General features: G+C 40.4%; 1 protein-coding gene and 1 long non-coding RNA gene across 2 annotated transcripts in view; one reads left to right on the top strand and one right to left on the bottom strand.

Annotated features, from left to right (window-relative positions):
• The window catches only part of LOC115425888 (stromelysin-3-like), a 57,335-nt gene extending 34,948 nt beyond the window's left edge, over positions 1-22,387 (bottom strand). The window contains exon 1 of the mRNA XM_030143741.1: positions 22,120-22,387. Coding sequence (XP_029999601.1) covers positions 22,120-22,221 — 102 coding nt within the window. The 5' untranslated portion in view covers positions 22,222-22,387. The remainder of the gene's footprint in view (positions 1-22,119) is intronic.
• LOC115425890 (uncharacterized) lies at positions 41-26,577 on the top strand. The gene is made up of 5 exons (XR_003936285.1): positions 41-256; positions 14,928-15,020; positions 21,434-21,565; positions 23,153-23,224; positions 25,811-26,577. It is a non-coding gene; the product is annotated as an uncharacterized LOC115425890 (long non-coding RNA).
• The last annotated feature ends 1,342 nt before the right edge of the window (positions 26,578-27,919 follow it).

The raw sequence follows: 27,919 nt of genomic DNA, 5'->3' as shown, positions 1-27,919 counted from the left end.
AATTAGGGAAAAAAAGTCAAAACTAAGTAAAACTGAACTAGAATGAAAAATCCAAAACTATTAGAACCTTGGTCTGAACGTCGCCATACAGTGTTGATGGATGCGTCCATTTGTGCGTGTTTTAGTCCGATAATGACTCTTTCTTGTTCTTTTCTTGGCAGACAGGAGTCATTATTGTCTCCTCAGAGGTCTTTGTCGGACCAGGTAAACACGGGTGGTTTGAGGAATCTGACCGAGTGACGCCGATGTTTTTCAGGTGAGTACGGTGTCGGTATCGTCTATCTCTGTTGAGGATTTGAGCCGTCAAACACATGTCGACCTTTGCCCCCCCTCCCCAAAAAAACACCAGCGTTTAGACTGCACCGCCCGTCGCCTGATATCAATCAGTGTCGGCTTCCGCGGTCGTAAAAAGGTTTCTAAATCTGAAGTAATGGGTGCACGAGGTCCGGCGCAGTCTTTTCATGAGGGAGAAGGTAAAAGAAACGTGTGATTAAAGGACTGAACCCCCCACCCCCCTACCCCACCCTGCGTTAGTGTGTCAAATGGATTGTTTGACCCGTCTGACCCTGTAGTCGTGTAAAAACCTAAAACGGGCTCCATTCCCCACGGGTTCGCATCAGAGTTCAAGGTTAAACCCAAACACGAGCATTAGCTGGAAACAGAGACGGCCTCCAGCCTTTTCAGTCCACTGCTGTTTTTCTTTTAATGACATGTAAACTAAAGATGTTTTTCGTGCCACATGACTCAGCCGCTCAGACAGATGTTTTGCGTCGGCGCTTGCGTGTGCACGTGTAATTTTGCAGGAGACAATGGAAATCCTGTCAGCAGACGGAGTGATGATGGAGAAAAAACACAAAACACCCTCCACACAATTAGACTGTCACTTTCTGCTGAGGCTGCACCAAGCAAAGCATGAGACACCAAATACCTGCAAAGCCCCGAGGCTTCATGTGGATGCGCCTTCATGTGGGGGGGGGGGTCATTACAAGTATGGACACATCAAGGTTCTAGTTGCAGCGATGACAAGCGGCGGCGGCGCAGGGGATCTGACAGCGGTATTCACAGAGCGCAGGGAACATGTCTGAACACGGGCCGTGTCAGCAGCGTCTGCAGTCGAACAACAAACCCCCCACCCCCCAAACCCCACCCCCACCAGCTCCACATGACCGAGAACCTGCAGAGTCCAAATCCACATCCACACAAACTACTGATCCAACTACAAAACAACTGGAGCACCTTCTGGAACCTTCTGGAACCTTCTGGAGTCCAGCTGAGCTGATTAGGCACACTGCATGTGAGCGCAAAGGGATAGCACCTGGACCTGTGTTCCCTGGTACTTGTGTTCCCTGGTACTTCTGTTCCCTGGTACCTGTGTTCCCTGGTACCTACGTTCTTCTGTACTTCTGTTCCCTGGTACTTGTGTTCCCAGTGCCTATTTTCCCTGATACCTGTGTTCCCTGGTACCTATGTTCTTCTGTACTTCTGTTCCCTGGTACCTGTGTTCCCTGGTACCTATGTTCTTCTGTACTTCTGTTCCCTGGTACCTGTGTTCCCTGGTACCTATGTTCTTCTGTACTTCTGTTCCCTGGTACCTGTGTTCCCTGGTACTTCTCTTCCCTGGTACCTGTGTTCCCTGGTATTTGTGTTCCCCGGTACCTGTGTTCCCCGGCACCTGTGTTCCCTGGTACCTGTGTTCCCTGGTACTTGTGTTCCCTGGTACTTCTGTTCCCTGGTACCTGTGTTCCCTGGTACCTACGTTCTTCTGTACTTCTGTTCCCTGGTACCTGTCTTCCCTGGTACCTATGTTCTTCTGTACTTCTGTTCCCTGGTACCTGTGTTCCCTGGTACTTGTGTTCCCTGGTACCTATGTTCTTCTGTACTTCTGTTCCCTGATACCTGTGTTCCCTGGTACTTGTGTTCCTTGGTACCTGTGTTCTCTGGTACCTGTGTTCCCTGGTACTTGTGTTCCTTGGTACCTGTGTTCTCTGGTACCTGTGTTCCCTGGTACCTGTGTTCCCTGGTACCTGTGTTCCAGGTCTGTCCTCAGTCTGCTTGTTCTCTGGTTTTGGTTCTGTCTGGATCTGGTCTCCAGAACTCCATCAGACCGTTGTATGAATCCTCCATAAACACCTCACATCACTGAACCCCCATCTCCTCCATAAAAGCGTCTGAAAAGCCCTTAAACGTCACTAGTACCTGCAGAAACACCACAACTCCTCCATAAAAGCGTCTGAAAAGCCCTTAAACGTCACTAGTACCTGCAGAAACACCACATCTCCTCCATAAAAGCGTCTGAAAAGCCCTTAAACGTCACTAGTACCTGCAGAAACACCACATCTCCTCCCTAAAAGCGTCTGAAAAGCCCTTAAACGTCACTAGTACCTGCAGAAACACCACATCTCCTCCATAAAAGCGTCTGAAAAGCCCTTAAACGTCACTAGTACCTGCAGAAACACCACATCTCCTCCATAAAAGCGTCTGAAAAGCCCTTAAACGTCACTAGTACCTGCAGAAACACCACACTCCTCCATAAAAGCGTCTGAAAAGCCCTTAAACGTCACTAGTACTGCAGAAACCACCACATCTCCTCCATAAAAGCGTCTGAAGCCCTTAAACGTCACTATACCTGCAGAAACACCACATCTCCTCCATAAAAGCGTCTGAAAAGCCCTTAAACGTCATAGGTACCTGCAGAAACACCACATCTCCTCCCTAAAAGCGTCTGAAAAGCCCTTAAACGTCACTAGTACCTGCAGAAACACCACATCTCCTCCCTAAAAGCGTCTGAAAGCCCTTAAACGTCACTAGTACCTGCAGAAACACCCACATCTCCTCCATAAAAGCGTCTGAAAAGCCCTTAAACGTCACTAGTACCTGCAGAAACACCACATCTCCTCCATAAAAGCGTCTGAAAAGCCCTTAAACGTCACTAGTACCTGCAGAAACAGGAGGAGGGGCTGCAGTGGGACTCTGAACAGCTCCATCCTTTCTCCATCCCAGTTCAAACGCAGACATTAAACACTTGTGTCAGATTCAGACGGCGGTCGGACGGCGGCAGAACCGTCACTAAAGTAAACAGCAGCTCCTGGCTCAACGTCAACAATCAGTCGGTGGGAAATTCATCACAGGAACGAAGCACGGAGAGTAATTTATACACGAACAACACAGGCCACCAAACATGTGTTCTGAATAAGTGAGGTAGGAAATGTAGAAGAGACAGACGGAGGAGGGAAAAGAGGGAACAGGCGTTCGGAAAACAGGAAATGAGGAAAAAGAGCCCCTGAACATCAAACTGGAGGGATTTAGGAGAGGACGGGAAGGAAACAGTGAGTGGTGTTAGACTGATGGGATGAACAGGTGAGAGAGAGAGAGAGAGAGAGGGATTAGAATGATACAGGAAAGAAAGAAGATAGTTTTATATTATGGGATGTAGATCAGTACAATGATTAGACTGGGTTTAAAAAGTTACAAGAGAAACGAGTGGAAGTGGTGTTTAAATAAAAGAAAAACACAACTATGCCTGAGAGAGAGAGAGAGAGAGAGAGGTAGGAAGAGAGAGAGAGAGAGAGAGAGAAATAAAGAGAGGTAGGAAGAGAGAGAGAGAGAGAAAGAGAGAGAGAGAAAGAGAGAGAGAAAGATATATATATATATATATATAGAGAGAGAGAGGTAGGAAGAGAGAGAGCGAGATAAATAAAGAGAGGTAGGAAGAGAGAGAGATATAAATAAAGAGAGGTAGGAAGAGAGAGAGAGACGTAGAGAGAAAGAGAGATAGAAAGAGAGAGAGGATAGATAGAGAGAGATAAAGAGAGAGGTAGAGAGAGAGATGGAAGTATGGATAGATAGATAGATAGATAGATAGATAGATAGATAGATAGATAGATAGATAGATAGATAGATAGATAGATAGATAGATAGATAGATAGATAGATAGATAGATAGATAGATAGGTCGATCGGTCAGTTGGGTCCCAGGTGTCAGACCTGTGCCTGTGGGGTGAATTGATGAAATGCAAATATTATCCTGAAATAAAAACATGTGAGGATGAGAACATGATGGAGTTCAGGTTCCACCTTCAGACCAACATGATGAACAGTGGATCAGAGCAGGAAAATACTGTCATTAGAACCTAGAGATAATGAAAACCACATGTGCTTTTAGTGTAAAAAGGTAAAATTACACAAAAGTGTTTACATTTACAAACTATCCTTTGGCATAAAATGTAAAAAATCTGAACAAATATGAACAACCTGAAATTTCTCAGGAAAAATAAGCACAAATTTAACAACATTCTGCATGTTACATGTTTTGTGTATTTGTCATTGTAATGGAAGTTGTACTGCACATGTGTAAATGATGAAGTGAGGCAGAATGTTGTTAAAATTGCACTTATTTTTCTTGAGAAATTTCAGGTTGTTCATGTAATTCAGATTTTGAAGGAACCTTTGTAGATATAAACATGTTCTTCATGTAACTGGACTTTTTTCACTCTCATTATTTCACTGGTCCGGCCCACTTCTGATCATATTTGGGCTGAATGTGGAACTGAACTAAAATGAGTCTGACAGCCCCGAGTTCGATTAAAAAGAAAAGTAGCATTCAAACAGTTGGACTGTCTGTGCTGTCTGTACTGTCTGTGCTGTCTGTGCTGTCTGTACTGTCTGTGCTGTCTGTGCTGTCTGTACTGTCTGTGCTGTCTGTGCTGTCTGTACTGTCTGTGCTGTCTGTGCTGTCTGTGCTGTCTGTACTGTCTGTGCTGTCTGTGCTGTCTGTACTGTCTGTGCTGTCTGTGTTGTCTGTACTGTCTGTACTGGCTGTGCTGTCTGTGCTGTCTGTGTTGTCTGGACTGTCTGTGCTGTCTGTGCTGTCTGTGCTGTCTGTGTTGTCTGGACTGTCTGTGCTGTCTGTGCTGTCTGTACTGGCTGTACTGGCTGTGCTGTCTGTACTGGCTGTGCTGTCTGTACTGTCTGTACTGTCTGTACTGTCTGTACTGGCTGTGCTGTCTGTGTTGTCTGTGCTGTCTGTGCTGTCTGTGTTGTCTGGACTGGCTGTGCTGTCTGTGCTGTCTGTGCTGTCTGTACTGGCTGTGCTGTCTGTACTGTCTGTACTGTCTGACAGCACCAAGGACCAAACCCTTCATGTAAGTGGTGGTTGAGCAGCTCCCTGAGCACAGTCTGTCTCTGACAAGACAATTCAAACACATCTAATACTACAGACCAGTGTTTTTCAACCTTAGGGTTTCCTGGATTTCAGATGAGGCCACCTGAAATTTCTAGTAATTGATTAAAAAAAACAAAACAAAAATAGGACCAGTGTCCCTGTATCTCAGCGGCCAAATTCAAAGCTTAGGTAAATGTATCCAGATCCATTTATTCTCCCCCAGTTCTGTGTATTTATTCTATTACAGAAATAGTCCATATTTTGCTCATATTCCAATTAGATCTGGAAAAAATTCAAATTCATACTTGATATCATTGATACTGATTATTGGATCAATCCACTTCCTATCTGTTAGAATGGGAACATTTTTCAAAGTCACACCAAATCCAGAATCAGATCCAGATGGAAATAATTTCAATCCCTTGTGTTGACGTCATCATACAGAAGCTGTAGACCAGGTTTGAAGTCAATCAGAACTGGAGTTTGGGAGAAGACGACAATTGAAATGTTTTCCCCATCAGAGCCCATGTTAAATTTTCCATCAGTTCCAGATCCAGAAGCAGATCCTGATCAGCATGTGGACATTATGTTCTGGTCCTCTCCCCATCAGGGCTGGACTGGAGACATTTACACTGGAGATCATTTAGATTTACTGAGTTACTGCATCCATCCACTTCCTGTCTCTGACCTCAGGGACTGGACTTCTGCTGGTGCCAGAGCCAGGACTAAACAGCTGAAGCTGCGTTTCAGCTCTATGTGTTTCAACTCTATGTGTTTCAGTTCTATGCATTTCAGTTCTATGCGTTTCAGCTCTATGTGTTTCAGCTTTATATGTTTCAGCTCTGTGTTTCAGTTCTATGTGTTTCAGTTCTATGTGTTTCAGTTCTATGTGTTTCAGCTCTATGTGTTTCAGTTCTTTGTGTTTCAGCTCTGTGTTTCAGTTCTATGTGTTTCAGTTCTATGTGTTTCAGTTCCATGTGTTTCAGCTCTATATGTTTCAGTTCTTTGTGTTTCAGTTCTGTGTTTCAGTTCTATGCGTTTCGGTTCTTTGTGTTTCAGTTCTATGCGTTTCAGTTCTATGTGTTTCAGTTCTATGTGTTTCAGCTCTATGTGTTTCAGTTCTTTGTGTTTCAGTTCTATGTGTTTCAGTTCTATGTGTTTCAGTTCCATGTGTTTCAGCTCTATGTGTTTCAGTTCTTTGTGTTTCAGTTCTATGTGTTTCAGTTCTATGTGTTTCAGCTCTATGTGTTTCAGCTCTATGCGTTTCAGTTCTATGCGTTTCAGTTCTATGCGTTTCAGCTCTATGCGTTTCAGCTCTATGCGTTTCAGTTCTATGCGTTTCAGCTCTATGTGTTTCAGTTCTATGCGTTTCAGCTCTATGTGTTTCAGTTCTATGCATTTCAGCTCTATGTGTTTCAGTTCTATGCATTTCAGCTCTATGTGTTTCAGTTCTATGCGTTTCAGCTCTATGTGTTTCAGTTCTATGCATTTCAGCTCTATGTGTTTCAGTTCTGTGTGTTTCAGTTCTGTGTGTTTCAGTTCTATGTGTTTCAGTTCTATGTGTTTCAGCTCTATTTGTTTCAGTTCTATGTGTTTCAGTTCTATGCGTTTCAGTTCTGTGTTTCAGTTCTATGCGTTTCAGTTCTGTGCGTTTCAGTTCTGTGTGTTTCAGTTCTATGCGTTTCAGTTCTATGCGTTTCAGTTCTGTGTGTTTCAGTTCTGTGTTTCAGTTCTATGCGTTTCAGTTCTGTGTGTTTCACTTCTATGCGTTTCAGCTCTATGTGTTTCAGTTCTATGCATTTCAGCTCTATGTGTTTCAGTTCTATGCGTTTCAGCTCTATGTGTTTCAGTTCTATGCATTTCAGTTCTATGTGTTTCAGTTCTGTGTGTTTCAGTTCTATGCGTTTCAGTTCTATGCGTTTCAGTTCTATGCGTTTCAGTTCTGTGTGTTTCAGTTCTGTGTGTTTCAGTTCTGTGTTTCAGTTCTGTGTGTTTCAGTTCTGTGTGTTTCAGTTCTATGCGTTTCAGCTCTATGTGTTTCAGTTCTGTGTGTTTCAGTTCTGTGTTTCAGTTCTGTGTGTTTCAGTTCTGTGTGTTTCAGTTCTGTGTGTTTCAGTTCTATGCGTTTCAGTTCTGTGTTTCAGTTCTATGCGTTTCAGTTCTATGCATTTCAGTTCTATGCATTTCAGTTCTGTGTGTTTCAGTTCTGTGTGTTTCAGTTCTGTGTGTTTCAGTTCTATGCGTTTCAGTTCTGTGTTTCAGTTCTATGTGTTTCAGTTCTATGTGTTTCAGTTCTGTGTTTCAGTTCTATGTGTTTCAGTTCTATGTGTTTCAGTTCTGTGTGTTTCAGTTCTATGCGTTTCAGTTCTATGTGTTTCAGTTCTATGTGTTTCAGTTCTGTGTGTTTCAGTTCTATGCGTTTCAGTTCTGTGTTTCAGTTCTATGTGTTTCAGTTCTATGTGTTTCAGTTCTGTGTTTCAGCTCTATGTGTTTCAGTTCTATGTGTTTCAGTTCTATGCGTTTCAGTTCTGTGTTTCAGTTCTATGTGTTTCAGTTCTATGCGTTTCAGTTCTATGTGTTTCAGTTCTATGTGTTTCAGTTCTGTGTTTCAGTTCTATGTGTTTCAGTTCTGTGTTTCAGTTCTGTGTGTTTCAGTTCTATGCGTTTCAGTTCTATGTGTTTCAGTTCTGTGTGTTTCAGTTCTATGTGTTTCAGTTCTATGCGTTTCAGTTCTGTGTTTCAGTTCTATGTGTTTCAGTTCTATGTGTTTCAGTTCTGTGTTTCAGTTCTATGTGTTTCAGTTCTATGTGTTTCAGTTCTATGCGTTTCAGTTCTGTGTTTCAGTTCTATGTGTTTCAGTTCTATGCGTTTCAGTTCTGTGTTTCAGTTCTATGTGTTTCAGTTCTATGTGTTTCAGTTCTATGTGTTTCAGTTCTATGCGTTTCAGTTCTGTGTTTCAGTTCTATGTGTTTCAGTTCTGTGTTTCAGTTCTATGTGTTTCAGTTCTATGTGTTTCAGTTCTGTGTGTTTCAGTTCTATGTGTTTCAGTTCTATGCGTTTCAGTTCTGTGTTTCAGTTCTATGTGTTTCAGTTCTATGTGTTTCAGTTCTATGTGTTTCAGTTCTGTGTTTCAGTTCTATGTGTTTCAGTTCTATGTGTTTCAGTTCTGTGTTTCAGTTCTATGCATTTCAGTTCTGTGTTTCAGTTCTATGTGTTTCAGTTCTATGTGTTTCAGTTCTGTGTTTCAGTTCTGTGTTTCAGTTCTATGTGTTTCAGTTCTATGCGTTTCAGTTCTGTGTGTTTCAGTTCTGTGTTTCAGTTCTATGTGTTTCAGTTCTATGTGTTTCAGTTCTGTGTGTTTCAGTTCTGTGTTTCAGTTCTATGTGTTTCAGTTCTATGTGTTTCAGTCTTCCTGATGCCGTCACACAGACCTGAACTGTGTCAGTGTTTCAGTCCAGGCTGAAACAGCTGTTCAACTGTGCACAGAACAACTGAAAGGCTTCTATCTGACCTCTGACCTTTTACTTTGTTTTAATTGAATATTATTTATGTTTCATTGATCATGTTTTAATTATAATTGTGTGTTTTTAATCTGTCTCTTTTCCATTTTTTAAAGCTCTGTGAACTGACCTGTGGATGAACTGTTCTAGACTAATACATCTGCCTTGCCTCTTATAATGGGGACATTTTTTAAAGTGGCACCAAATCCAGAATCAGATCCGGATCCAAATCATTTCACTGACTTTTGTTGACGTCATCATACAGAAGCTGTACACCAGGTTTGAAGTCAATCATTATTGTAGTTTCAGAGAAGAAGACGACTGAAAGTTTCGTAACGGACAGACGACAGCAGCTCAGCCTGTCGGACGGTAAACTGAAAACGTATGTCAATCAGGTCAACTTTCTGAACTCTGCTACATATTGGCTTTTGAACATTTCTGCTTACATTTATGGGCATTTTCACATCATATGATACAAAATTCTTTCATATTTCTTGCAATAAACGAGTTCTGAAGATTTGACTTTTGCCAATTTATGATTAATGTTTTTTTTAATATTACAGGTGAATGAAATGGCTTCGACTAGAAGATCTGGCAAAAATAAGCCTGACGTATTCTGCTCCATCTGCGGTGAATACACCATTGTACCTAACAGGAATCAAGTCACAAGTTTCATAAAGTGTGCTTACCAATCTGATTTTGGTATTAATTATTATATTTTGCGAGAAGATCAAATTTTTCCAAATCAAATTAGCAAAAAAAACCTGACCTGATTGAGAAAAACAGACGTCATTTTTGGGTTTAGCGGTGCAAAATGGTCTGAATTCAGCTGAAAAAACTGAGACAACTTGCAAAAAACATTTTTTATAACCCAGTGTAATTCATAGTTTGAGTTCTTGTTTGTTCAGTGTTAATCGTCCTCTTTGTAAATCACAGCTGGACTGACTGGACAGATCCTGACCACGGAAAATCCAACTCTCCCTTTGTGCAGTAATCTACAGCTGGCTTTACTGCCTCTGTCCACAGTAATAAACATTAAATAGATTAAATGTCCTCTGAAATTAACCTGGAGCTGAAACAGAGGAGAGAAAATTATTACAGGATCAAAACTAATTCATTTTCTTTCTGGGGTCTGTTGAGCTGCATTATGTAATAAAAGTTCAAAATGTAATAAGAATGTCACGTCATCTTGTAATAAAGCCGCATTATGTAATAAACTGACGCATTTTGTAATAAACTACGTCAACGCATTATATAGTAAATTTTTTCACATTATGTAGTAAGTTATTACAATTTGAGAAATTTATTACAAAAAGCGCTTGACACATTTTTATTTGAAAAAAATGTAATAACATGGTTCATTATGTAATAACAGTCCAAATTAATATAATTTCAGAGCAATTTAGAAGAAATGAGTGACAGGAGCTCCAGGTAATGGAATCAGAACTGTAACCACAGTTTACAGATGAACATAAAAATGTGTCCAGTGCTTTTGTAATAAACTTCTCAAATTGTAATAACTTTCTACATAATGTGAAAAAATTTACTACATAATGCATTGAGGTAGTTTATGACAAAATGCGTCAGTTTATTACATAATGCAGCTTTATTACAAGATGAGGTGACATTCTTATTACACTTTAAACTTTTATGACATAATGTGGCTCAACAGGGTCGCCAGAAATTTGTGTTAAAACGTGGTCAGGAGACAAAGAAGGTTGGAAACCACTGATGTAGACGTTTCCTTTAGTGAAAATAAAAGGGTGTAAATAAAAATGTTTCACATCAGTTCTTAAAATCACATAATTACCTCCGCCAAGGAGGTTCTGTTTTTGCCAGGGTTTGTCTGTCTGTCTGTCCGTTAGTGTGCAACATAACTCAAAAAGTTATGGACAGATTTGGATGAAATTTTCAGGGTTTGTTGGAAATGGGATAAGGAAGAAATGATTAAATTTTGGTGGTGATTGGGGGTGGGGGGGCCCACGGGGGGGGGCATGTTGTAACTAGAAGCACTCGGAGAGTGCTTCTAGTTACAACATGATTTAACAATAAAAATATCATCAAACATACATGAAAGTGTAAAATAAAGTCAAATATTCAGTTCAATTTAAGGAAGATCTTTACGTTTTTATTACACGGAAACGTCATAGTATAGTTTTATATGATGGGGTTGCATTGGTTCGTCTGGTTTAACAGGGGACCGTTCTGACCCAGACTGGACTCTGCGAACCTGGTTCCGATCATTCGTCCTCAGTGTCCGGACGACAGGAAGTCAGTGTTGGTGAGTGTTTATGTGAAGGCTGTGTGTTCACTGAGCCCACAGGACACAGCCCTGCAGACACTGACCCTGGCTTCACTCACTCCTCCTCTATCATCACATACTCGTTTATCTGCCGCTGTACTCCACTAATCCCACATATCGTCCCAAAAATCACAAACAGCCGGCAGTGGAAGGTGATATAAGCCGGAACAAAAAAACCACACTGTTATCTGACGACAAACGTTTGTTCCGCTGAGACGCTGAGGGTCTGGCTCCGATGTGGGGGGGTCTGCTTCAGGATGGGCTACTGATAATAATAATAATAATAATAATAATAATAATAATAATAATAATAATAATGATGATGACAGCTTTATTTCTATACACCTTTTAAAAACAAAGTTTACAAAGTGCTTTTGACAAGTGAAGAGCACAACAGCAGGATACAGGATGGAAGTAAAAACACTAAAACAGAAGCAACACAACAGGACAGATGTGCACAACAAATGCAGAAACATGAAACTTCCAATAAATGAAATGAATCTGAATAAAGAGGGCAGGGAGAACGTAACATGATGCTGTTAAATCAATGCAAGAATAAAGGAGTGACATAAAACAACATGTACGAGAAAATAAACCAACAATCAAACAGGATAAGATTCAAATTTAAAAAAAAAAAAAAAAAGAATTTGAATTTAAAAAGAATTTGTGCACTTTTTGGCCGCATTTCAAGGGGTTTTGGCTCATTTTTTCCACATTTTGCTCATGTTATTCTCATTTTATCTTTGAATAATTGAGATAAAACTGTATTTGACACCAATTCTTTCCATGTATTGATAGGATTAGTGGACCAGCAGGTATTAAACAGTTTAGATCAGTAGATGGTTTAGGTTTTTGAGGGTTAACTGAATAAATACAGGGTTCTGGATGGGATGAAATGATGAATTATCCTTATTTTTCAAGTATTTTGCTCATTTTATCCTCATTTTCGAAGAATTTGTGCACTTTTTTGCAACATTTCAAGTTCTTTTGGTTAATTTTTCCTCATTTTGCTCATTTTATTCTCATTTTATCTATGAATAACTGAGGTCAGACTGTATTTTGTGGATCAGCAGGTATTAAACTGTTTCCATCATGGTTTCCAGGGTCTGTTCGGGTCTGTTCAGGACTGTTTGGGTCTGTTTGGGACTGTTTGGGTCTGTTCGGGTCTGTTTGGGTCTGTTTGGGTCTGTTCGGGACTGTTTGGGTCTGTTTGGGTCTGTTCGGGACTGTTTGGGTCTGTTCGGGACTGTTTGGGACTGTTCGGGTCTGTTCGGGACTGTTTGGGACTGTTCGGGTCTGTTTGGGTCTGTTCGGGTCTGTTTGGGTCTGTTTGGGACTGTTTGGGTCTGTTCGGGTCTGTTTGGGACTGTTCGGGTCTGTTTGGGACTGTTCGGGTCTGTTTGGGACTGTTCGGGTCTGTTTGGGTCTGTTCGGGTCTGTTTGGGACTGTTCGGGTCTGTTTGGGACTGTTCGGGTCTGTTTGGGTCTGTTCGGGTCTGTTTGGGACTGTTCGGGTCTGTTTGGGTCTGTTTGGGACTGTTTGGGTCTGTTTGGGACTGTTTGGGTCTGTTTGGGACTGTTCGGGTCTGTTTGGGTCTGTTTGGGTCTGTTTGGGACTGTTTGGGTCTGTTCGGATCTGTTCGGGTCTGTTTGGGTCTGTTTGGGTTAATGCGGGACGTGGATCCTGCAGAACTCACCTGTTCTGACCCGGTTCGGTTTATTCTGGAAGTGTTCGTTGTGGATCAGTAACGAGGCCCCTGGTCCCGTTAAGTAACAAAAGCATCTTATATCATCTTTATGAAGACGGGCTTCGTGTACCCCCCCCCCCCCCCCCCCCCCCCTCGTGGTGTCCCACCAGGCGCCTGCAGCTGTGACCTAGATCTGGAACCGGCCCTGATGGGAACCCGGCCGCTCTCTGATGTCACCTTTGCTCTCACGGTTCTCCGACCAATCGCTTTCGCCGGAAAAACATCGACACGACGGGTCAAAACAGAAAGAGAAGCAAGGCACTTTTATTGACAAAAGCCACATCCAAACAGTCGTTACCCCCCCACAGCCCCCCCCTCAGTTCACAGTGGAGTAAAAACAGCCAGTGTGTGAATGTGCCCTGGATGCCTCAGACTCCCAGGCCTGTCCAGACCTGTGGAATCACTCACTCCTTTGTCAACAACCAGGAACAAATTGACCAAACTGCAGATTAGACGCTCAGTGAAATGACCGGCAGACAAAACAAACGCTGTCATCGCAGGTGCGACGCCGCCGCCGCCGCACCGACATCTGCCCCAGTCACTTTTCAACAGTACAAACCGGGATTTCACCGCGTGGAACTGTTGACAAAGACGAGTTGTAACAAACAATACGACAAGTCGACTACTGCAAACTGTGGAAAAGGATCAGAAGAACAAACGAACGAACCCACACACCTCCTCTGAACACCTCCACCCACTGTCACTGGTCCAACTCCATGGGTTCGACTGGGGAATCAATGTTGGAGAAGATGACGGGGTTTCCATGGTAACTACGGAGCCCCTGAACGTCCAAATATGGTCATATCTGATGACCATGAAAAGATGAAGAACTGTATTTTACACCAATTATTTCCATGTGTTGATAGGATTAGTGGACCAGCAGGTATTACACAGTTTAGATCAGTAGATGGTTTTGGTTTTTGAGGGTTAACTGAATAAATACAGGGTTCTGGATGGGAGGAAATGATGAACTCTGCTAATTTTTCAAGTATTTTGCAAATTATTTCCTCATTTTAGAAGAATTTGTGCACTTTTTTGCAACATTTCAAGGTGTTTTTGGTTAAGTTTCCCCTTATTTTTCAAGTATTTTGCAAATTTTATTCTCATTCCAGAAGTTTTTGTACATTTTATCCTATGAATAATTGAGTTCAAACTATATTTTTCACCAGTTATTTCCATGTATTGATAGGATTAGTGGACCAGCAGGTATTAAACAGTTTAGATCAGTAGATGGTTTTGGTTTTTGAGGGTTAATTGAATAAATACAGGGTTCTGGATGGGATGAAATGATGAATTCTCTGCATTTCACAAGTATTCTCCAAATTTTCTCCTCATTCTAAAAGGATTTGTTCACTTTTATGCCATATTTCAAGGTTTTTTGGTTCATTTTTCCATTATTTTTTCAAGTATTTTGTTCATTTTATTGTCATTTTACAAGTTTTTGTACATTTTGTTCAATGAAGAGTTGAAGTCAAACTGTATTTTTCACCAGTTATTTCCATGTATTGATAGGATTAGTGGACCAGCAGGTATTAAACAGTTTAGATCAGTAGATGGTTTTGGGTTTTTATGGGTTAACAGTTAGGGTCAATATGTAAGATGGAGAATTTCACATATTATCATCACTTTTTACTCACACTCAATCTGTAACTGACCTGAACCCTCCAAGACCCACACATCCACTGGCAACAAAAAGCATCTACTGATCTATTAATTCAGTTAACTGACATAAAAATGCAGTTTTACCTTAATTATTCATAAGATAAAATGTACAAAAACTTGTAAAATGAGAATAAAATGGGCAAAATATTTTTTAAAAAAAAATAAGGGAAAAATCAACCAAAATTCTTGAAATATGGCATAAAAGTGAATAAATCATTCTATGGTGAAGAGAAATTGAGGAAAATATTTGAAAAATGAGGAGAATTCCTCATTTCGTATCATCCAGAACCCTGTATTTAGTCTGTTTAGTCTGTTCTGATATAATAACCTGTGAATTTACTCTGAGCTTTTGCAGACATCTACGTGATCAGTGAATTAAATACAGGAAAATACAGGATTTACACTGAAAAATGAACTGATAAGATGAATTCACATTTTTGTTTTCATAATTTCCCTCCAGATTCGTAACTGCTGCTGCGTCCTGAACTGAGCCTGCGATAAATGTGACTTAAATGAATATAAACCAGACGAACTAACGCTGCTTTTAAACTGCAGGTACAGTGTTCCCGCAGCATCGCTGGTCGTCATAGCAACGCAACACAAAGATGCTGTGATGTCATCTTCAGCATGAGAAGGAAACCCACTGATGTAAGTTTTCATTTTCTAATTAAAACGTACTTTTAAGGCTTTTTCAGGTCAAATCTGTGGTTGTTTTATCAAACCAGAGTGAATATGAAAGTTTATTTCAGGACCTTTTTCACTAGACTGACCCAGTGAGGATTCTGGATCAACCAATCAGAGATCAGCGTGACTTTGTGTCAGGTTTATCAGCATCACACTTTGGCTTCAGTACTTTATTTAACTGTATTAGCGCTGCGCTGCGGAGATGTGGTTGGTTTGTTTGTTACCTTCACCGAGAAGGTTCTGTTTTTGTCGGCATCTGTCTGTCTGTCTGTGTGTGTGTGTGTGTGTGTGTGTGTGTGTGCGCATGTGTGTGTGTGTGTGTGTGTGTGTGTGTCTGTCTGTCTGTGTGTGTGTGTGTGTGTGTGTGTGTCTGTCTGTCTGTGTGTGTGTGTGTGTGTGTGTGTGTCTGTCTGTGTGTGTGTGTCTGTCTGTGTGTCTGTCTGTGTGTCTGTCTGTGTGTGTGTGTGTCTGTGTGTGTGTCTGTCTGTGTGTGTGTGTGTGTGTGTGTGTGTGTGTCTGTCTGTGTGTCTGTCTGTGTGTGTGTCTGTCTGTCTGTCTGTGTGTGTGTGTGTGTGTGTGTGTCTGTGTGTGTGTCTGTCTGTGTGTGTGTGTGTGTCTGTGTGTCTGTCTGTCTCTGTGTGTGTGTGTGTGTGTGTGTGTGTGTGTCTGTCTGTCTCTGTGTGTGTGTGTGTGTGTGTGTCTGTCTGTCTGTCTGTGTGCAAGTGTGTCCAAAAGTTATGGACGGATTTGGATGAAAATTTCAGGAAATGTTGATACTGGTACAAGAAACAAATGATTAAATTTTGGTGGTGATCGGGGGGTGGGGGTGGGGGGGTGGGGCTGATCTGCCTTGGTGTAGGTCGAGTGCTTTTCTAGTTGGCGTATTTTTTCCTTATTTTTCAGGTATTTTTCCATTTTTTCCTCATTTCAGAATAATTTCTACACTTCTTTGCGGCATTTCAAGATTTTTTGGCTTATTTTTTCAGGTATTTTGTTCATTATATTGTCATTTTACAAGTCTTTTGTACATTTTATCCATGAATGATAGAGGTCAAACTGTATTTTACACCAATTATTTCCATGTATTGATCGGATTTGTGGATCAGCAGGTATGAAACAGTTTAGATCAGTAGATGGTTTTGGTTTTTGAGGGTTAACTGAATAAATACAGGGTTCTGGATGGGATGAAATGATGAATTCTGCTAATTTTTCAGCTACTTTGCTCATTTTGTCCTAATTTTGGAAGATTTGTACACTTTTTTTTGTGACATTTCAAGGTTTGTTACCTTCACCAAGGAGGTTCTGTTTTTGCCGGCGGTGGTTTGTCTGTCTGTCTGTGTGCAAGATGACTCCAAAAGCTATTGACGGATTTGGATGAAAATTTCAGGAAATGTTGATACTGGTACAAGAAACAAATGATAAGTTTTGGTGGTGACCGGGGGTGGGGGGGGCGACTGATCTGCCTTGGTGAGGGTCTGCACTCTTCGAGTGCTTTTCTAGTTTGTTTATTTATTTCCAATATAATATTAAAATCAAACAAGAAAAAGATTTATATAAAAAGAAAGGAAAACATTCGAATAGAAGCAGGATGTGGTGACCTCAGGGACTGAGAAGTGAAGCCGATGTGGACGAACTAAAATCTGCAGTGACCTCAGTGTCCACTAGGGGGCACAGGGAGTCAAACCCCACAGACGCCCACGTTAAAATGTCCAATTTTACAGCAGAAATAAACACATTTACAGCTGGATACAGGAATGTTTTCATCTCTACAGTTAATTTCCTGTTGTGATGATTATACAGGGGATGAATTTCAATAAAACTCACTGTTTTAGATTATTTTAAGACAAATACTTCTGTGTTGTCAATGGCCACTGTGATTGACAGGCGAGTGTCCTCATGAGTCGGACATTGACAGCTTTTGTTTACTGAAAAAACACTTATTTTAAGGCCGTTCAGGGGCCACATCTTCCCAGTATGATCTGAAGTGGGCCAGGCCAGTAAAATAATAACATAATAATATATAAGTAATAGTGCTGGGCAACAATTGAAATTCTTAATTGCAATTAATCGTGTGGATTTCTGCGATTAATCATGATTAATCGCATAGTTATATGGGGGGGGTTGCCGGCATCAACAGCGTGTTTTGCCTTTAAGTGATATTTCAGACTCGAAGTACTGCAGTGATAAAAATAATTGCACATGTCAGTGCTTCCAAACACCTGTGTCCCCCCCACACACACACACACACACACCATCTGAAGACATTTAAAATGAAAATGTCCATGGAACAGACCGGTACTTTTCTCCATGTTTATGTCCCCACCAGTTTATTTCCGATTGTGAGTGATTGACAGTAGTCTTAAGCCCACCCAAATGCTGTCATTGGTTGAAACGCATGAGAACGCCAATTGTCAAACCAACCCTGATCCACATCCACCTGTTCCTGTGAGCCAATGTTTACCTATGTGTATTCATAGCGCGAGAGCAACGCACTTTCAAAATAATATGATGTTCAGTTGTTCAGAGTAAACAAAGGGGGCCCTCTAGTGGTCGGAATAAGTTGCACTAACGTATGTTTTGTCCTTGCGGTGTTCCCGTAGTCAGTTCAGACATAAGAAGGAACTAACAGACACGTTTCTTTCACTCTGTTTGTATGGCCCCAAAAACGTTTGCCTGTGAGTATTTTCTGTTCAGTTGTTGTCAGAATGAATAGTATCAAATATCTCTGATGTGAACCTTTGTTGCTGGATAAAAAGACGTTGTAAATCTTTAGTTAATCTGTAAATGCTAATCATTAGCATGTCTATGGATTTTCCAATTCAAGTTAGCATCGAGCTAGCAATCTTTTTCCCATTCATTTAAATGTATAATGCCATGTAAATGTACTAAGGCAGTGAACAGAACTCAGACAGATTTAGTTTGTATGTGTCAGTTTTACAGTGAGTCTACAGGAACAGATTTGGACAGAAGTTTTGGGCGTCCGTCTTTTCTTGGTAAACCTGTTGTCTATCTGCAGCTAATCGCTACATGCACACAAGCAGAAGAATAGGAGTTAGAATAAAACGGCATTAATGAGAGATAAAAAAAAAAAATCGTCTGCGTTATTTAATGAATGTGTTAACGTGGTAATAACACATTAACTTGCCCAGCCCTAATAAATAATGTAAATTCCAAAATTTTCTCTTAATTTTAGTGTGAAAAAAGTAAAATTACTCAATGAAAATGTTTGCATCTATAAAAAATGTGGAAAACATGAACGACCGTGAAAAAAATGAAAGTTATCAAGAAAAATAATTGCAATTTTAACAATATTCTGCCTTAGTTTATCATTTGCACATATACATTACAACGTACAGACCACAGTGGATCTGCAAATACACTGTAAAATTACACTTCTCTTAATACATTTCAGCTAATTTGTGTTTTTTTGTGAAAAGATGAATGCAAATGCAAATTAAGCAGGAATTAAAACAGGTTGTATGTAAAATGGAATGAATCTAAAGATAATTTTGCAGCAGCTGGAGGGTTCAGATTCAAACAGTATGAACTATTAGGGTCCAAATACACAAAGAAATGAACCACAGACTAAGAAAAGTGGGTTTAGACAAATACGACCCTTTAACCCTCTGTATTCAGTCTATTTCCATTCCACTTTGTGCATCGTATGTTAGAAATACGTATCGTGTTTGAGTTCCCATGTTCGTTATTTCTATGAAAACAGCCTGTGCACAGATTCCCTCACGCTTCCTCTTGGTCCTTGAACGCCTCTTTTCTTCTCTACAGGTGCAACTCAATGCACCTTCCACTTCCAAACACAACAACCGGCTGCATGTAGCACACACACACTTTACATATTGAACCTTTAAAGGAACCCAATGAGCTCAACCTTTAACACGTGCTGCAGTAAAATGAAACAAACCCTCAGATTCAACACTCAAACCCTGACACTGACCGTTTTTTTTTTTTTTTTACTGCCCCATGACCTCTGACCTCTTACTCTGACATACTTTGGCTTCGCGTGCAGAACTTGTACCTTTTATTGGACTCTTTTCACAGTGTGGAATCAGCTGAGCCTGAATTCCAGCTCCTCCATAACCACCACATACCTCCTGAAAAATGCATGTTTGTTTTGATCAGTTACCTGTGTTTTTCTGCACCACTACAAGCAGGAATTTCCTGTGAGATGCACGCACTCACAGCGGCGTGCCGTGCGTAAAAAATGGGAAATATTTGTTCCAGTAAATTGCAACAAGATACAATGTAAAAAAAAAAAAAAAAAAAAAAAAACGTAAAAAAACGTAAAAAAAAAAAAAAAAAAACAACAAAAAAACAACGGTAGTATTCCAGCAGCTGGGGCGCCAAAAAAATACTGTAAAATAATGGAAAATAATCATCTCATAAAAATACGGTAATTTTCCATCATTAAAATACAGTTTTCTGCCCTAACTTTACATGAGATTTTGCATATTTTTTTACTTTTTAATGTTTAATAAAGAATATTTACATGTATTAAAACAATCCAATTCCCTATAAATATATATATATATATAAATAATTTTCAGTGAGACTCAGTTGTCCAATCCACTGATAAAAACTGTATTTGGACAGTTTATCAGTGCTTATACATGTTATACATTCACAAAAATACATTTATTCAACATTTTTGTTGTGAAACCTCCTGTAATTACACAAGATATTTGTCAATTAACGAACAAGTCTGGTTCAACTGACAGAACAAATACTTCTGTTATGGTTAATTGTCAGTAATTTTATCTTGTTTTATTTATTTATTTATTTTTACAGTATTAAACTTTAAATTAACAGTTTAATCGCATAAATAGAAAAGAAATATTGAATATGTGAAATTACGATACATTTGCAAATGTATTTTAACTGTATTTTTCTGTGAAAAAAAGAACAAATTTCTTTTAAAAATGGAAATTTTATGGTTATTCACAGTTACAGTTTTTACCTCCGCCAAGGACGTTATGTTTTTGCCAGGGTTTGTTTGTTTGTCTGTCTGTTTGTTTGTCTGTCCGTTAGTGTGCAACATAACTCAAAAAGTTATGGACAGATTTGGATGAAATTTTCAGGGTTTGTTGGAAATGGGATAAGGAAGAAATGATTAAATTTTGGTGGTGATCGGGGGTGGGGGGGCCCATGGGGGGGGGCGCAGACCAGAAAATTTCATCAAAATCTGTCCATAACTTTTTGAGTTATGTTGCACACTAACGGACAGACAAACAAACAGACAGACAAACAAACAAACAAACCCTGGCAAAAACATAACCTCCTTGGCGTGGGGGGGGCCCACAGGGGGGGCCACTGATCAGCCTTGGCGGAGGTCTGCGCTCTCCGAGTGCTTCTAGTTTCATGTTATTTTCCATTTGACATGTAAAATCAGTCTGTTTTTGTCATTTCATTGATATTTTCCTGTATCTTAAAAATGCAGGAAAAATCTGAAAATTCTGTTAAATTACAGATATTTTTTTACAGTGTACGCACAAAAAAAAACGAAAACAAAACATCAAAGAACAGATGAAAAAGGAAAATGGAAGTGTTTTTTTGTTTGTTTTTTTTTTAATGAGAGGAGCAATGAGAAGCTCTTGGTCCACATGGAAGTGATTCTGTGTGGTGGCCCAGAGGTGCAACAGCCCAAGAAATTATCCATAGAAGAAAAAAAAGAAAACAGCCCCAAAAAATGATCCACTATCTGATTTTTATTTTTATTTTTTTGCACTGAAATTAAGTATCTGAATATTTTGTCTCTCAATTTTACTATGTTCATAAATTTAGAATTTAAAAAAAAAATCAGATGCACAAAATTTAGAAGTAAAAAATTCCGATCACACATCCGGGACACCAGTGATAATAACGATTCTATCGCAAGTCCAACTGACAGCCAGCCAATCAAGTTACGTTAGGTTGGTCATGTGACGCCGAAAAAATTCAGATACTTAATTTCAGTGCAAAAAAAAGTGCTAGAAGTTCAGTGGCTTTTCTAATTCAAAATCTGATGAGACAGATTTACTTCCATACGAAAGTGATGTTCAAAATATGTAATTACACTTTGAGATGTTGTAGTTATTTTTTTCAGTTGGATTCTATCTGGGGGTTTTTGGGTTCTGTGTGATTTGTAGGAGTGGAGCGCGTGCCACTGACGCCTTCATGACGGGTCCATATGGAGGACCCCCTCTCTCTCTTTTTATGGTGTTGTTGACAAAATGCCTTTAAGACCTGTTATTACCGCTTCCTGCCCTGCAGACACACAGCACAACTCAGCAACCCCCCCACCCCTCCTCCTCCTCCTCCTCCTCCTCCTCCTCCTCCTCCCCTCTCCTCCACCCCCCCCCCCCCCCCCCCCCCCCCCTCCACAGATCCGACCTGACGGCGGTGAGGCAGAACCAGAACAGTCCGCTGACATGCGTCACGGTCCGGGGATGGAGATGGAGGGGAGGCCTAGTGCTGAGTCCTGAGTGCCGCTGGTGCTGAGCAGACACACATTAGAGGTGATGATAGTCATTTCAAAGTCACAGCATCTTCCGCTTAATTACAGTGACGGGTCAGCTCCTGCGCGCGCGTAAAAATAACCATTTTCTTAATTACAACATTATAGCAGTCATAGGTCCTGATGTTAGAGACAGGACTGGGGGGGGGGGGGGGGTGAGTAGAGTTGTGCAAAGTCACCTGAAAAACCTCATGTTTTCGCACAGTTGGATTTAAAGTTCCAAACCGGGCCATTCCGATCCAGTTCAGCACAAAAACGCACTTGCAGATGGTTTTCCCCGTGCGCGTGCGTGTATATATGCGCGCGCGTGTGTGTGTGTTTAGGGGTGGGTCGGTCACTTGCAGCAGCAGAAGGAATGAGGAAAGTCAACACTGCAGATTCCTCTAAAATGCACAACAATCACACACTTCCCACGCGTGCAAAAAGCGCGAGACGTGAAACAAAAGCGACTCAAACATCCACAAGTTTCCAAACACTCAAACTCCCGCACACGCACCTTTCCTGTGCGTGTTTGGGCTTCAGAGGCTAAACAGAAGCAGTGCTGCTCTCACTCACCGGTGCCGCTTTGTACCGGCTGGACCCGCGCACCGGGACGCAGAGTGCGCACCGGAGGCACTGCAGCGCAAAGACGCACATCCACAGGGAAGGAGTCCGCATCCTGTGCGCCGACGGAGCCGGAGGTGCAGACGGACGGACGGGTTTGGCGCAGAGGAGTGCGGTGCGCAGTGCAGGACTCACACGGCTGCGCGATCTGGAGCAACTTCTCTTTAAATAGACTCTGATTTCTTTGTTCTGGTCTATTTTTTTCCTCCACTTACAGTTTTTTTTTTTTTTTTTTTTTTTTTTCCAGCCCGGGGCTGATAATACCACCCGCTCCCATGTGACTCTTAACCCTTTCTCCGCCGCCGCGCGCTCACATCAAACACACACTTGGCTGCGTTTGACCAACGTGAGCAGAACCACAGCAGATGATTTAAACATGAGAGTTAAAGCAGGCAAAATAAATAAATAAATAAAAAACACTCCACATGAACACCTTCAGGTGTCAGAACAGTCCTGATGAACCTCAGAAAATATGGGATTATTGTAAGAGTCTTATCCGGACAGAGGCTGCGCATGAGCAGATGAAACCAAACAGTGTGTGATTGATTTCCACTGGAGAAGAACAGCTGAGTGTTCAGAAAAACAACCCACTGAATGAAAGGGAAGTTTCATGTAATTGGATAAAATATCACAAATATTACATTCATGTCCAAAAGTTTGAACAGTGACACAAACAGATTTATTTGCCGGTAAAAGTCTATAAAATGTATAAAATGTTTGGATTATTAGTGTTCACTGTTACAGATGATCGTTAACAGTTGAACCTTAACCTTAATATTGACTGTTCTTTACCTGGAAAATTAGAAAGAAAAACAAAAACAGAATCATATACGGTGTTCATTTCAAGGTAAAGATATTAATTTTACATTTTTATGACAAAAATATGATGTTAGAGCAAAAAATGGTTTTACTATATTATTCTGTCAGGAAGTTGGAATAGTTTTATTTATCGAACACTTTCCTCTTTTTATTCCTATTTCATCAGCTTTAACCAGATGAACTGAGTCCACTCATCATTTATGAAGAAGAACTCCTACTGTCACAACAGTTTCAGGAGGTGACACGATTTTATTTCATCTTTATGGACGACACTGAACCTGTTTGAATGAACACACTCCTAAACAGTGAATATTCTATTCTATTCTATTCTATTCTATTCTATTCTATTCTATTCTATTCTATTCTATTCTATTCTATTATTTTATATTCTATTCTGTTTTGTTTTTTTCTATTCTATTCTGTTTGGTTCTATTCTATTCTATTCTATTCTATTTTATTATATTGTGTCTGGTTCTATTCTATTCTATTCTATTCTATTTGGTTCTATTCTATTCGGTTCTATTCTATTCGGTTCTATTCTGTTTGGTTCTATTCTATTCTATTCTATTTTATTATATTGTGTCTGGTTCTATTCTATTCTATTCTATTCTATTCTATTCGGTTCTATTCTATTCGGTTCTATTCTATTCGGTTCTATTCTGTTTGGTTCTATTCTATTCTATTCTATTCTATTCTATTCTATTCTATTCTATTCTATTCTATGTTGCTATCCGTCAGGACGTCCTAGTCTTAGAAGTTGACGTTTCAGGACGTTTGGACTTTGATTCTATAATAAACCGTCAGATGAATTGAACATAATGTTCCAGTTCCATTCTAATGTTTTTCCTTGAATGTGGAAACACTACAGACGTGTGCTTTGGTCATATTTGATCTTTGTGGAAGTCTGATATTTTTACTGATGGAAGTTTTTCTAGTTGAAGTCATAAAAGTACTTGTTTAGAGTTTTAAGATTTAAAATGTTAACAGTTAAGGACATTAAATCATTTTAGTTCAGGTTCCACATTCAGACCAATATGAGCTAAAGTCAAATACTGTCGCAATAACCTGTAAATAATGACAACTGCCAATGTTTGTTTTAGCGTGAAAATGTAAAATGACTTCAATATTTACATTTACAAACCATCCTTTGAACAAGAAACGAGAACAAATATGAACAAATATGAACAAATATGAACAACCTGGGATGACTAAAGAGAAACATGTGTAATTTTAACAATATTATGTCTCTGTTTTTCATTTACACATGCTTGCTTTTGTATTAGCATGGGTAGAACACAGAAACTAGACTTCCCTAAAGATAACCTTAACCTAATGTGCTAAGTGATAATGCTAATGGCTAATGCTAATGCTAGTACTGTGTTTGTATTGTGTCTTAAATGCACAGACTGAGTGCATTACAGAGCACGGATATGATAAGACAAGTTAAACTTAAGCTTAACCTTAATGAGCAAAGTTCTATGGCTAATGCTAATGCTAGGCGCTGTAGTGTATTGGGTAAATGATGAAAAAAAATGAGGCTGATTTTTCCTGCAGAGGTAATAATACGAGTTAACCTTAACCTTTACTTATTGAGCTGAGTGACTAATGCTAACAATAATGGCTAATGCTAGGTGCTTTGTGTATTAGTATGGGTAAAATACAGAGATTGGATTTCCCTACAGAGATAACTTAACCTTAACCTAATGTACTAAGTGATAATGCTAATGGATAATGCTAATGCTAGTACTGTATGTGTATTATGTGTTAAATGCATAGACTGAGTGCATTACAGAGCACGGAGACAGTAAAATGAGTTAACCATAAGCTTAACTTTAATGAGCTAAGTGCCATGGCTAATGCTAATGCTAAGTGCCTAATGCTAGCAGTAATGGCTAATGCTAAGTGCTTTGTGTATTAGCATGGGTAAAATGCAGAGACTGGAATTCCCTACAGAGGTAACTTAACCTTAACCTAATGTACTAAGTGATAATGCTAATGGATGATGCTAATGCTAGTACTGTGTGTGTATTATGCATTAAATGCAGAGACTGAATTTCCGTACAGAGATAGTAAAGCAAGTTAACCTTAAGCTTAACCTTTATGAGGTAAGTGCTAATGCTAACGCTAGGTATCGTGTGTATTATGAGACTGAATTTCCTGCTGGGGATGGTAAAACAAGTTAACCTCAACCATAAACCATAACCTTAATGACCTACAGTAAGTGCTAATGCTAATGGTAATGCTAGGTGCTATAGTGTACTGGGTAAATGATGAATGAAATGAGACAGATTTTTACTGCAGAGGTAATAATGCAAGTTAACCTTAAATTAATGAGCTGAGTGCCTAAAGCTAACAGTAATGGCTAATGCTAGGTGCTTTGTACATTAGCATGGGTAAAATGCTGAGACTGGTTTTCCCTACAGAGATAACTTAACCTTAACCTTAATAAGCTAAGTGCTAATGCCAGTGCTAATGCTAGGTACTGTGTGTGTATTATGCGTTAAATGCAGAGACTGAATTTCTGTACAGAGATAGTAAAGCAAGTTAACCTTAAGCTTTCCCTTTATGAGGTAAGTGCTAATGCTAATAATGCTAATGCTAGGTACTATGTGTGTATTATGGGACTGGATTTCCTGCTGGGGATGGTAAAACGAGTTAACCTCAACCATAACCTTAATGACCTACACTAAGTGCTAATGCTAATGCTAATGCTAGGTGTTATAGTGTACTGGGTAAATGATGGATAAAATGAGACAGATTTTTCCTGTTTATAATTAAATGCGTTGACCTTTTCCAAAACCTGACCTTCTCCTTTCTTCGGTAGGAAATCAACCTCAGATCCTCCTTCAGATAGAACTGAAACCATCTCCATAACTTTGATCAAATGGGAATGAGCTGTTTTTGCAGCTGTGGACTAAAACTGCGAACAGGAATACAGCGTTTTTTTTGACCCACCTCCGTCCGCTTTGTGTGAGTCAGTTGGAGTCATTTCTCTAATTACAACCACTAATAGCAGCAAAACATCCAGCAGTATTTTCCCGTGTAATCGCTGACAGGTTTCTGTGTAAGCCGTATAAACGCAGTAGGAAAAAAAGAAGGCTTCTAATAAAATGTGGAGCAGTGGACCTGAAAGTGGCTATGGAAGGCCTGTTATCTCCAAAATACAGAGACCGAGGAAAGGGAAAGGTTTATAACCAAGTCAGACTTCTAATTGTGGACGGTAGACTGTAATTAATGTGAGCAGAGGCTGATTAAAGCCAGAGGTGGCTGAGCATCGGTCACAGATCTGCACATTTCAGCCTCCTTCACCCTCTTATTTAAGTGTTTTTAAAAGCACACGCTCATATTAGATCATGAGGAGGAAATTCAGCTGGAGTAAGGACGACCATTAAAACTGGCCTGATTTATTTATTTAGGATGTTTTGGCAAAAAAAAAAAAAAAAAAAACAACAGTCAGAAAATGTCTTTTTTTTTGGCCAACCTTATTCCAGGAAGAACTAAACTTTCAGTATCTGTCCATTAATTATCATTATTTTATGTAATTAAGGTTTAAATCAGTGTGTTATATCCATCCATCCATTATCTTCCACTTATCCGAGGCCAGGTCGTGGGGGTAACAGTCTAAGCAGGGATGCCCAGACTTCCCTCTCCCCAGACTCCTCCTCCAGCTCTTCCGGGGGGACCCCGAGGCGTTCCCAGGACAGCCGAGAGACATAGTCTCTCCAATGTGTCCTGGGTCTTCCCCGAGGCCTCCTCCTGGTGGGACATGCCCGGAACACCTCCCCAGGGAGGAGTCCAGGAGGCATCCAAAACAGATGCCCGAGCCACCTCAGCTGGTTCCTCTGGATGTGGAGGAGCAGCGGCTCTACTCTGAGCTCCTCCCCCCTATCTCTAAGGGTGCGCCCAGCCACCCTGCAGAGGAAACTCATTTGGACCACTTGTATTCGGGACCTGGTCCTTTCGGTCCTGACCCAAAGCTCATGACCATAGGTGAGGGTAGGAACGTAGATTGACCGGTAAATCCAGAGCTTCTCCTCTCGGCTCAGTTCCTTCTTCACCAAAACCGACCGGTACAGCGACTGCATCACTGCAGACGCTGCACCGATCCGTCTGTCAATCCCACGCTCCATCCTTCCCTCACTCTTGAACAAGACCCCAGATACTTAAACTCCTCCACTTGGGGCAAAGACTCCCCACCGACCCAGAGAGGGCAGACCACCTTTTTCCGGTCGAGAACCATGGCCTCGGATTTGGAGGTGCTGATCCTCATCCCGCTCGCTTCACACTCGGCTGCAAACCGCCCCAGGGCACGCTGAAGGTCCAGGTTCCATGAGGCCAACAGGACAACGTCATCTGCGAAAAGCAGAGATGAAATCCTGTGGTCCCCAAACCGGACCCCCTCCGGCCCCTGGCTGCACCTAGAAATTCTGTCCATAAAAATAATGAACAGAACTGGTGACAAAGGACAGCCCTGCCGGAGACCAACATGCACCTATTTTCATCCTTTTGCATCTTTTTATGTCTTCTTTGTCTTATTGCATCTAGTTACATCTTTTGCGTAGTTTTCATCTTGTTTGTCATTTATGTCGCTTTCATCTCATGCAAGATTCCAGATTCAAGAATGTTTATTGTCATTATGTGCACATAGGGATGTAACGATTACCGGTATAACGATAAACCGCGGTAAAATTGCAGACGGTTAGTATCACCGTTTAAATTCTAATTATCGTGATAACAGTGTCTCATTACTGCACTTTCAGGGAAAAAACCCTGTGTAAAGATCTGCTTTTATGTCAAATATCTGAGTATAGTTTGAATTTATTACAGTTTTTATTTTCTATACCTAATATTTGGAACCAATATTCACTTTTAAAGTCTTTGAAAAGGTTCGTTAAGCATCTGTGTGTTATTTATGCAATAAAGTATATACATT

This window comes from Sphaeramia orbicularis, chromosome 9 (genome assembly GCF_902148855.1).
Source record: "Sphaeramia orbicularis chromosome 9, fSphaOr1.1, whole genome shotgun sequence".
Classification (NCBI taxonomy): Eukaryota; Metazoa; Chordata; class Actinopteri; order Kurtiformes; family Apogonidae; genus Sphaeramia; species Sphaeramia orbicularis.
This window is presented reverse-complemented; position numbering and strand designations above follow the sequence as displayed.